This window comes from Apteryx rowi, unplaced genomic scaffold (genome assembly GCF_003343035.1).
Source record: "Apteryx rowi isolate R43461 unplaced genomic scaffold, aptRow1 scaffold_30, whole genome shotgun sequence".
NCBI classification, from domain to species: domain Eukaryota; kingdom Metazoa; phylum Chordata; class Aves; order Apterygiformes; family Apterygidae; genus Apteryx; species Apteryx rowi.
In genome coordinates, this window is record NW_020449419.1 from 303,770 (window position 1) to 315,857 (window position 12,088).

Consider the following 12,088-nt stretch of genomic DNA (forward strand, 5'->3'; position numbering starts at 1 on the left):
AGTGCTGTCAGACTGTCACTGGTTTGGTAATTTCAATGAAAGACCTTGAGGTGCAGTTCTAGAAATGGCATGTTCATGCCAAATACTTAAAAATTAAACTGTTCTAAGAATGCTTGAGGATTATGTTAACTATTTTGTATGCTGTACATCTAGAGAGAAGTATGAAGAGATGTCCCAGTTGATCAAAAAGTGACTTAAACAGTTACATTTTTATTTACTATATGTGATTTGATACTGAAATATATTACTTCATTCTGGCCATTGGTAGGATTTGCAATACAGTATCCCTTGTGATGCTATGCTGAAGATCCCATGATTATTTTGAAATATGATTGGTTTGGTTTGGTTTGGTTGCTGTTAACAGAATACTCCGAGCCCGTGGTTGCACCAGCCCACCCCTGTGACCTCAGCCGACAGTCTCGGTTTACTGAGTCACATTCCTGTGAGACCATCCAGCGCTGATCCCCTTCGGCCTCTCAAGCTGACAACGCACTCTAGTCCGCCCTTGTCCAAAAGTATAGTAGAGCATCACAAAGAGTAAGTTCGCTGTCGCTTAACTCTGTGTGCGGGCTGTAAATAGGGTAGTAGGAGACTGCAAATTTCAGCAGCTGGTGTTGTCTTTTAGCTTGGTTGTAGTTTATTTGTAAATGTGGGTGCCGGTGATGTAGGAAAGCTTGTCAGCATGCCACAAAACAGACTTTGCTCTGTTAAATTTCAGTGGTACTTGAGTTCCCGGGTCATCTGAAGACTTAAGAAAATAGGACCTAATATAAAGAAAAGTTTATTTTGTGTTAATAGATAACTTCGGAGCATGGGAAGAAAGGTTCTGTTTAGCTTGTTGCAGTACATTCAGACTAAACTGTGTCTGCTTAACCTTTTCCAAACAGAGAACTGGAGAGGAAGGCGTTTATTGAACCTTTACGTTCCGTTACAACTGCGCCCATAAAGACTGAGCTAGAGCAAAGCAGAACGCAGACAGCAAAGGAGAGCCATATGCACAGGCATTTTGCAGATCCCATGTTGAACCAGCTGCCAAGGCCACCGCAGGAGACTGGGGAGCGACTAAGCAAATACAAAGAGGAGCACAGGCGAATACTCCAAGAAAGTATTGAGGTTGCTCCTTTTACAGCTAAAATAAAGGCACTGGAGGGGGAGAGAGAGAGCTATTCCAGGGTAACATCCTTATCTTCAAGTCCCAAAAGCCATTCAGTAAAATATGACAAAGATGCAGAGCGCTCTGTATCAGAACTGTATAAGATGAAGCATTCAGTCCCACAGAGTTTGCCGCAGAGTAACTATTTCACCACCCTGTCTAACAGTGTAGTAAATGAACCACCAAGATCATACCCATCCAAGGAAGCTTCAAATGTCTATGTTGATAAGCAGACTAATTGTCCTTCGACAGCAGCTAGTCCCCAGTCTCTCCCTTCTTACATTTCTTCTCTTTCCAAACCTCCCCCTTTAATAAAGCACCAACCAGAGAGCGAAGGCTCTGCAAGCAAGATAGCTGAGCAGCTTTCACAGTCAGTGCAGTCTCACTCAGTAACTTCTTTTAGAAATGACAGCAGGAGCCCTACTCAGCTGTCAGTCTCATCTTCAAACACACTCCGGAGTATGCCTGCCTTGCACAGAGCCCCAGTGTTTCACCCTCCGGTTCACCAGAACCTGGAGAAGAAGGAAAGCAGCTACAGCAGCCTGTCGCCTCCGACTCTAACTCCTGTTCAACCTGTTAACACTGGTGGCGGCAAAATACAGGAATTACAAAAGCCGCCAACTTTAGTACCTGAACCGAAGGAAGCTCAGACGGTTTACAAGGGCATTTCTGAACAAAACTTGTCAGAAATATGGAAGTCTAATAATGCTCAAAATAATGAAAAAGTGGAATGGCACGTTGAAAGAATGAGTGGAAAGTCACAGTCGGCTACAGCATCTGTTATTGTACGTCCTCCTTCTAGTACGAAATACGATAGTGTACCAGTAATGCAGTCGGCTTCCAAAGATCGAGTTAGCGAGAGATCTTCAGCTGTGACAAATCAAACAGATTGCCTGAAAACAGCGGAAGCCAGAGAGACTGGGAGAGTCATTCTGCCAAATATGAACTCAGACAGTACTCGTACACAGTATGAAAAGAAATTTCCAGCTGTCTCGCAAGGCAGCCTTCCTAGCTCTGTCACCCCCACCACAACTATGAACTGCAGTACCAAAACGGATGTAACCACATCAGCAGCTACAACTACCAGCGTGTCAAGCTGGGGTAGTTCAGAAGTGACTTACTCCTTATCAAGCGCGGTCCTGGCCTGCGCGCCGCTGGAGTGTGCTGCCTCGAGAGCCGCCAGCCAGGCAGCGGCGCAGGCCCCGGAGTGCAAGGCCAGCACTGCGGCTCCAGTTGCGCTGGGCGGTGGCAAGGCCGGGAGCGCTGCGCAGCCCAGCTCGGGATTCTCCACCTCGACTGATTTTGTCCACTTGAAAAAGCACAAGGCAGCGTTGGCTGCAGCTCAGTTTAAAAGTAGTAACACCAGTGAGACTGAGTCCAACTCTGTGAAAAATCAGACATTTTCAACCTCTCTCTCCCTAGACAGCACTATCGTCTGTAATACAATAAACAAAGCAAACTCTGTAGGCAGTGGGCAGGCTTCCCAGACAAGTCAGCCAAACTACCACACTAAACTGAAAAAGGCTTGGCTAACAAGACATTCGGAGGAAGATAAAAACACTAATAAAAAAGAGAATTCAGGGAACAGTGTTTCAGAAATTATTAAGCCATGTACTGTCAATTTGATAGCTTCTACATCAAATGATTTGCAAAATAACATAGATAGTAAAATCCTGGCAGATAAGTTTGTGAAAGAAGATAAGCACCCTAGGAGAAAAGCAAAAAGAACTTATGAGTCTGGCTCTGAAAGCGGAGACTCTGATGAAAGCGAGAGCAAGTCAGAGCAAAGGACTAAACGGCAGCCCAAGCCAACTTACAAAAAGAAACAAAATGATTTGCAGAAAAAAAAGGGTGATGCAGAGGAAGAAGTAAAACCGAATGGTGTTCTTAGTAGGAGTGCCAAAGAAAAAAGCAAGCTGAAGTTACAGAGCAGCAGTAATAGCAGTGAGTATATTCATTTGATTTGCAAAAGACGATAAACTAACGTGAACTCTAACAGTGTTAATCCTGGAGGGTTTGTCATGCGTAATAGCTGGGCAATGAGAAGAGTTAAAAAGCATGCTTGCGAAAATGAGTAGGTCTTAGATTTGTCAATCTGAGGCTATCCGAAATATTCTGGTTTAAGAAATGCAGTTCTTTTGGTTTTGCATATGTGTTAACAAACTGCTTCTTGGCCTAAACATAAGCAATAAATGAACTGGTTTACACTGTCCATCATAATGCAACAGACTGGTGTAGTTGTGCTTCTTGTATTGACTTTGAGGGAGAGGCTCTCCATTGGTGAGGTTTAATTCCTGCTTTAATCAGAAGGCCAGGGGCAGTTCCTTGATGGCCTGATGCCATTCTGTTATGATCGGATTAAATTAGTGAAGGGTTGGAGGGAGAGTTATTTCACACTCCTAACTAGCATATGTATTCTATGCTCTTAACATTCCTCTTGTTTTAGGGAATAAAGTAGTTCAGGGAAATACCAATTTCAGTTTAAATGTTGTAATGCTGTTGCAGGTATGGGATTATAATTAAGATTTATCTGAGAAGAAACTGGTCTGGCAACATGAGGGATTTCATTTAAGAGCTTACCTTACTTTTTATCCTAATTTATTCTTCTCTAAGGAGAATTCTTTGGTATTTATTTTGGTTCGGTATGAGAAAGTCAACCATTAAATTACTTTTTGTAAAAAATTTTAAGTACAGTTAGTAAGAGAATGAGTACTGCTCCCTGTAATTATATTCTTTGGCATTTCACTACCTACTGTATAAAGTTACTCTACTAGTATCTTAGCATACTTGATGCCTAAGTTGTACTGGGTCCTGGCAGTGTTGCAGTCTGTTTGAGGTATTTTGGCCTTGGTCCRGTGATAGTATTATTTTTATATATATAAATATATATAATATATATATTACATATATATATATATTTTTTTTAAACCAAAGGGAAGATCAAAGAGAACGTGCCTTTAAAATTTCTCTAAGTCTAACTCAGCTTCACCTTTTTCAAGTGAACTGTAAATGTATATATGTAACGTGCTAGCTCTTCATGACCTTTGTGTTGTTGCAGAATATATTTTACGGGCTTGTTGTAGAAGGATTGATAAGAACGTAAGAAAGGGCAGTCTCTTCTTGTTTTGTCTAGTGTTACCTGAGCATAAGAGCAATATATGATAGTACTTTATGGTATAGTTTCACGGGACTAGGTCCGAAAATGGGCTGCAGGTATCATGTTGCGTTGTAAGTAGCACAGAACAGGTGTTGTACCTGAGGAGGTGGGCCTGCCCCAAGGAGCAGCTCCTTGTGCTAGCCTTCCTCTCTTGAAATCGTGATAGACCTGGGTCCTTTATTTCTCCTGCTTGGCTCTTTTAATAGACTGCTATTTCTGATGTTCATATATGTTTATCTTGGGTGAGCTTTGTTACAGTAGTTTCTGAAAAAGAGTGGGTCAGAGATTTTCTTATGAAAAAGACTTTCCACAAAGATTGCTCCAAAGACACGCTCAACTTGGAAGATCATTCAGGAAAGGAAGGCAGAGCTCTGCTCCCCGTAGGTGGCTGAAGATGGCCCGGCTCCCGGGGCTGGGGGCAGTCTCAGCATGTGGGTGGTATCTGGATGCTGGCAGGGCTGAAAGCTGCTTTGTCCCGGTGCCTTTTCGGGCAGCGCGGGGAGCCTGTGCGCTCGCCAGGGCGCTCGGAGCTGCCGGCGCCCTCCCGCAAGGCCAGGAATGTCTGCAGCCCGCCAGCGCGGGGGCGTCCAAGTCCTGCCCGCAGGGCTCGAGCTCTGGCAGCTCCGAGGTGACTGCCAGGAGCTCTGGTTCCAAGGCAGAGAACGTTTGTTGGACTAGAAAAGCTGTACTTTGGCCTTTTCTGCTCTCAAGTTTGAATGCAGTTGGCGGTGCGCTGCTCGGGTGAGGCGGGAGCGCGGTGGGGCCCGTTCCCAAGGCAGTGAGCAGAGTCGGTCACCTGCGAGCTTGCACAAGGTGCTGTGGCAAAATACAGCACTGGACCCACGTACCCCGGTCCAAAGTTAGCACCCTGCCCTCTGGATCATCCTGCATCAGGTACGCGCCTCCTGCCGGATGCCCTGCACACGAGCTTGCCGGAGTAGAGAGAGGTTAAATGGCAGATAGTCCTATCTCTGCAGATAAAACRGGTGCCACTTATAAAAGTCACTAAAATGAGAGCCAGGTTAAATAACAACATGGTTCAATTTTGAAATGCGCATGCAAAAATTGCACGTATTACTCAATAGATCTGCTCCTTGTGTTACTCAGGGTCGGACCTGCTGACTTGAGCATCAGAAATAGAATTTGCTGTTTAGTCTTGCAAAGCTGGCAAACTTGAAAGGGAATAGGTGGATTCTGTTCTCTTTTGGCTGATATTTTACATTAAGCTCAGATGAGTTATGTGTGAGTAGAACTGCTCTTCTGTAATTATATCTGTGTAACCCTCAGCAAAAACAAATTTTGAAGAAGCGGGACTTTTTTTCCCCTCTTTCATTCATTAAGTTGTTTAGCATACATTTTCCCTTGAAACAAAATTCAAACGTTTCTTTCTTGGGGTATTGAATTTCTTTACTTGTTTGTAAGAGTGATGTTCTGAAGGTGGTTTTAGCAGAATATTTAGTAAAATGATACACTTCGTATAAGAGAAAATAACGTGTCCTGAGTATTCTTGGAGCTCGGCAGGTAACTAAGCAGCTAAGTGCTCCTGCCTGGATGACTCTACTTGGTAGCTGCAGTTTTTAATAAACTTCGGTGCTGAAAGGTGAACAAATGGAAGTTGAACGACTTTGAGAAGTGTTGAATGCTTACTGATCTAACTGGGGCTAAATATGAGCTTTCCTAGTTCCTCCTCTGAAATTCTTGTTACTTTTGCAGCTGGTATACCTCGCTCAGTATTAAAAGATTGGCGCAAAGTAAAGAAGCTGAAGCAAACAGGAGAGTCCTTTTTGCAGGATGATTCTTGCTCTGAAATAGGACCGAATTTGCAAAAATGCAGAGAATGTAGGTTAATAAGAAGTAAAAAAGGTGAAGAACCAACTCACTCACCAGTATTTTGTAGATTTTATTACTTTCGGCGGTAAGTACAGCTATTTCCTGATATGTGGTGTTTTAACTTTTAAAAATAGTACTGACAAAGGACTTACATGTCTGAAAGTTTGTCTGTTTTTTTCTGACTAAATCAGTCTGATAAAAGATACTGCCTAATTTAATAGTATTTAAATTTTATTTATTAATGCTTCTGTGGATTGACTTTACTGCTGTTTGAAGCTTTATAGCAAAAACATCAGAACGGCTGCCCAGTGTACCTTAGGCAAGCAGAAAATACAATGCATCACCATGACACAGGTGTCTGACAGCTGAAGTGGGATTTTCCAAAGGCAAGCGTCAGTTATTCTGGACAAGTTGTACAACCGCAGAGTTGCACTAATTCATGATTGTTGCGGTGCCAGTGTGTGGTGGGAATGCTGCTCAAGGTTTGATGGGAGTGCTCTGAGGACAGAGGAGTTCTGACCTCCTTTTTCACAATTACGGCCAATCAAGGAAACTTTGTAATTAAAAAAAAAAAAAAAAAAAAAGTATCCCAGAATGCAGCCCACCCTAAGTGGTGCATGCAGCACAGTTATGGACCTGGAACAAAACAGCCCTAATTTGCACATGTGCTGTGTTGCCAATATACATTCAACACAGTTTGGACAGGAAATTGCTGTTCCCTAGATTGAGTTTTATTTTTTTAGAATGAAGCTTTAGTTATAAAACTCTATAGTCTTACAGGAATCATTTCAAGGCTGGACTCGGAATACTTTCTGTGTAAAAATAATTGCTTCCTAAAGTGGCAATGCAGTGATGTTAGATTTTTAGGTTTTTCTCCTGTGTGAAAGGGATAACGTCAGTGATAAAGTTTTGCCAAGATTTTAAACACAGTGATGGAATTTAAAATGGGAATGTTTCAAATTTGCTGTGGTAAATTTTATAGAGTTGTAATTATTTCATTGTGTTTAGATAGTAAGGCTTGAATTGGAAATGAGGTTTGCACTCTTGTAAATCCTTTTTGTAAACGAAAACTTGTAATTTCTTTCTTCTGCTTGTTCATCGGATATATGATACATCTGTATATCATTTTGGTACTTATTAGTCCTGAATTCAGGACACTAAAATTTTACTGTATTCCTGTATTCTGCAAGATGGAATAATTTAATTGCTGCTCCTTAAAAATAGGCTAAATATGGGGGGATAGTAGAATGGTGTCCTGTAGTGTCACAGGAAAACCTTTAGCTATTTTAAAGGTGAGAAAATAACTGTTAAGAAAATGTTATCTTGTAACACTGATTTGTGTGCTGCCTAGAGAGACTTAAATATAGTGTCCTCCCTCCTGTTCTCTGAGAGCAGCAGAGTCAAGGGAGCTACCAAGTTTGGGACAGACTGAGTGACTGCTGCCACAGCTCTGAAAATCAGAGATGAGGAATAAGCAGACCCAAACTTTGGCAAAGCAAACAAACAAACAGAAGACCTGCTGTTTCATCTGTGATTTTAAAGAAGTAATAAATATTACAGAAAGAGAGTGATGAGAGTAAACTGAATCCAATAGGTGATCTGCCTAAAAAGTTAATTCTAGCTTCCGTGTTTCTTCACTGTTTGTTTTAAAATCATTTTTGTCAGTAGAATTTGTTTTTAAATAAAAAATAGGTAAGGCAGCATGCTGAAGCAAGTAGGGAACATCTGCTTGTTGCAGAAGGTAAACAGTAAGGTTAATTGCTAAGTAAACTGTAAGTCACAGAATATAATGATATATGCCGTTAAAACTGTTTGTTTTCATTTTTAGGTTATCTTTTAGTAAGAACGGAGTGGTTAGGATAGATGGTTTCTCCTCTCCTGATCAATATGATGATGAAGCACTGAGTTTATGGACACATGAAAATTATGAAGATGATGAACTGGACCTAGAAACTTCTAAGTACATTTTAGATATCATAGGTGATAAGTTCTGTCAGTTAGTAACGTCTGAGAAAACAGCCATGTCCTGGGTGAAAAAAGATGGTAAGAGGATTTTAAATGTTGCAAGTGCTGTGCGGTTTTCTTCCCAGGCTCTCACGCGTAGTGGCCCGTGGCACTCTGCCCCCGGGCAGCGCTGCAGCAGTCCCCAGGCCGAATGCGCCAGTGGGCAGGCAGCGGGAGAGCCCAGCTTTCCCTGCCACGCGGAGCTGGCAGCGTGTGGCACAGAAGGGCTTCTCTGCACTCGTAACACGCAATGTTGAGCGGGAATGTTTCTTCTGTGTTACTTTAGTCTGGGCTTTTGAACGCTTTAATCTCTGTGGTGTATTGGTGTTAACCTTGATGGGGTTGCTGGATGGTGTAACTAAGGTGGTAAATGTTGATGGTCTGTTTTTGGAGGATCACGTTCCTTTCCCCCTGCCCATGATTGCTTCTGAGGGGAAAATTATGAATGCTTCGTCTATACAGACCATTCATTCTGTGCTTTGCATTTAAATTTCAGTCTTTTTATTCTGCTTATTTTGTATTTCAGCCAAAATTGCGTGGAAGAGAGCAGTGAGAGGAGTCCGCGAGATGTGTGATGCATGCGAAGCCACATTATTTAACATTCACTGGGTCTGCCAAAAATGTGGATTTGTGGTCTGCCTGGATTGTTACAAGGCAAAGGAAAGAAAAAGCTCTAGAGGTCGGTCCTGTGCGAGCTCGCCTGTTCTATATGTGGGTTATCGCAACTTGTGTAGGACTGCTCGTCCCCAAGTGTAACTGACTTTCTCTAAGTGTTAAAATACTATTTGTGTGTTTTGAAATATTATAGAGTTTTTTCACCTTTTTCAGTCAGTAAATACAGCATCGGTCATTCAGAAAGCTACTGTTGTGGTTAAGGGGCTGCTTTAGGCCTTTGTCCACTTTTCGGTCTTTCTGTGTGGATCGTCGCAGATTGCTTGTGCCCCGTCTCCCTCGAGGTGACATCTGGCCGCTCTTCCCTGTGCGCCTGCCACTCGTTTCCTCCTCCCTGTTGGATGGTAGCTCACTGCTGTTGGCAGCTGCCTTGTACTTTCTGCGGTCCTCCTGCCAGAAATACATGGCTTGTGATCCTGACTTAACAGCCTACTTTTTTATAATAAAAAAGTAAGACAGAAAAATACTTTAGTACTTTAAATGAGTGTTATGGAGGTTTTAAAATCCCACAGCCTATGCACATACTTAGTTTAGTCTAATTCCTGCATTTTAATAGAAATGTCTAGCTTAGACTGTGCTGAAATGTAACAGGATTAACTTGAATACCTGTAATTTTTCGGTGAGCCAGCCTGGTTGCAGCTGAAATGGGGAATGGTTGGAAGATTGGTTTAGCTCTCCACTGTGACAGTGGCTCTTGGGCAGCTCTTGAAGGGCTGCCTGCCCCTGGGTGGCGGGCTTTGCGCCTCGGCAGAGTCTTGCGGAGAAATGCTGCGCCAAGGACGCATTCAGCTATAATGCTGTTTTGAAAAGCATTTCCATGTTTGTCATAGCAACATACAGTGTCACTTACGTGAAATGTCAGTAAAATAAAGTAACTGGTAGATCGCAAATCTTTAATAAATGGAGAAACTCTGACCCACTTTGTCCCTTGGCTTGGAATGAGAGGCCTCCTACTCTGTGGTTATGAGACATTCCCAAGTCTTTCATCCGAGCCCAAGTTCCTGGGGAAGGAACGGTGGTGTTTTCCAACACTGAGAGCAGGCATTAGTGCTTTAAGCTGGAGGCTGCTTCAGCCGCTCTTAACCGGCTTAAGTCTGCGTACGCGCCTGTGTGTGCATCTGTCTGACGTGGCTTGGGATATACTCCGAACATTATTTACCCTAGTGGGAACATGCAGTCAGAGGCTTTTTATAGTGTGCCTGTGTTAACCAGCCAGGAAAATTTTAGCAAAATGTCTTCAAAGTTGAAAAAGGCAGTATACAGAAGCAGGCTTCGTTTCAGTCTTCTAGCAGAGAGGACTTTCTCTTTACTGTTTATTGCAGGATTATATGCAAAGGCAGAAGTATGACAGCTTCCTTCTTTGCAGCTTCCTTTCTAATGCTGCTGGAGGATTCTTATGAACTACACTTCTACTTTGAAACTCTGTAAAATTTCAGAACCACCCACCCATTTCTATAGAATACACTTTATATTATACCATTTTTCCTGGAACTGGTGGTGGTTTTTACAGTTGCTAAACAATGGAGAAAACGTTGGTTTCCCACTGATTCAGTAGGAATGTTAGAGGCTTAAATATTCAATATTCAGATATTTATCAGTGATTTTTTGTATTACTCCATCCATTGTTACTTTCAGGCAGCTTCTGGCACCATCAAGTGGAGTGCCATTTTATGACGTTTTAGTGGTAAAAATACATTAAATAGATATATGCATCACAACTGTTAGTTTTATTTTCATTTATGTTTATGTTTGGTTGTATGTTTAATGTCTTATGAGTTACAAAAGCTACGAAATGGCTAACAAATCTAATATTTGAGAGGAACATTTGGTACACTGTTTATATTGCAGTGCAAGGAAATAGTGCTATAAATGCATTGAATGCTTCTTTTAGTCTGCTTTCTTTAGCTTACATTGCTAGAGCTGAGCAAATTGGTAAAAAAGATTTGAAGAGTCTCTTAAAAGTGGCAGTAGAGTTCAGAGGATAGTATGTAAGACTGAGAAACCAGAGAGCACTTGCATTCCTATTTCTGCCCCAAATCCCATAGCAGGTCGGTGACTGGTTGCTTGGCCAGACATTTTGCACTCTCGTTCTTTCTCTGTCCTGTCCTTGGGCTGCACGTTCTTCTGGCGGGGACGGTCTCCTTGAACCTTTGTACAAAGCCTCTCTCTCACCGGTTAGGCCCCCTCTGTGCTGCCACCGCTGATTTTCAACCTGTACATAGGGGCTTGTGGTTTCATGGCTGCTTTAATCTCACGTAAGCCCATGACGCACCTTCCCTTTCCTCTGTGCTACCGCGGCCTTGGTGGCACCGTGGGACAGGCCAGGACAGGCCAGACCAGAGCACTGAATACTCGCCGCCTCGGCCTGCATGGCCCCCTCGGGTTCAAGGATGGCCACTTCCAGGAGGAGCATGGATTGCGTCAGATTAAAGTGGTTTTACAATTGCAGTCTGGTTGCATCTTCTCCATGGTAAATTGGTCAAGGAGGTCTTGCTGCCTAAACAGCAACTGTATGTGATCTTGGTTTATGCTAAACTAGCAACTCTATAACTATAATAAAGTGAATATACTTTGAAACTGTTGTTGGCAAGGGTCTGCATTATAGGTGCTGCTGTTTCAGGTTTCGGTGTTACTAAAACTCTGCTCCTTATTCCTTTCCCTACTGTGAAAAGTGGCTGTTGTATGCAAATATTTGTCACACAGGATGCCAGTACAAAAACCTTATAGCATGTAGAGACCACCTTTTTTTAAAACTAAAAATAATCAAAAAAAGTTAGTTAGCTCTGTATTATTGTAAGTAATAAAGCCTTAGTGAAAGGTAAAACGATTGGCGATGTTATTTTGCAGATAAGGAGCTGTATGCCTGGATGAAGTGCGTGAAGGGACAGCCTCACGACCACAAACACTTGATGCCAACTCAAATTATTCCCGGCTCTGGTAAGACCCCCTACAAACAAGCAGGGTGTCGTGTCGTGTCCCCCGCCCCCAGTCTTTCTGTGAAGAGAGACCAGAGTCATTTCTTGAAATTCCTCATTTTCCATTTTAAAAAACAACCCTGCAAATTGTGTCAAGTCATCTCAGGACGGCAAGTGGTTCTGGGCAGTGGAACAGCACAGGGCAGAGGTGGTGAGGGGAGGAGGAGGTGGACGCTGGCAGATGGCCGAAGGGGCTCGGGGGCAGCTGAGGGCGATAAGCAGTTGAGAAGCTCGGGGTATTTGTTGTGATTGTTTTGTACTGCTCCAGAGCAGAATAAAACAGACAGAAGGTACTAT

General features: G+C 42.7%; 1 protein-coding gene across 7 annotated transcripts in view; it reads left to right on the forward strand.

Annotated features, from left to right (window-relative positions):
* JMJD1C (jumonji domain containing 1C) overlaps positions 1–12,088 on the forward strand; it is a 64,542-nt gene that overhangs the window by 34,579 nt on the left and 17,875 nt on the right. For 6 of the 7 annotated variants that reach the window (XR_003254250.1, XR_003254251.1, XM_026069965.1 and 3 more), the window contains 6 exons: positions 365–537; positions 888–3,097; positions 6,024–6,225; positions 7,969–8,183; positions 8,671–8,823; positions 11,664–11,753. Coding sequence is in view for 5 of the 7 variants with exons in the window: in XM_026069965.1 (XP_025925750.1) it covers positions 365–537; positions 888–3,097; positions 6,024–6,225; positions 7,969–8,183; positions 8,671–8,823; positions 11,664–11,753 (3,043 nt within the window). In the remaining 2 variants the exon portion in view is untranslated. The remainder of the gene's footprint in view (positions 1–364; positions 538–887; positions 3,098–6,023; positions 6,226–7,968; positions 8,184–8,670; positions 8,824–11,663; positions 11,754–12,088) is intronic. The other variant, XM_026069966.1, reaches the window with a different exon arrangement.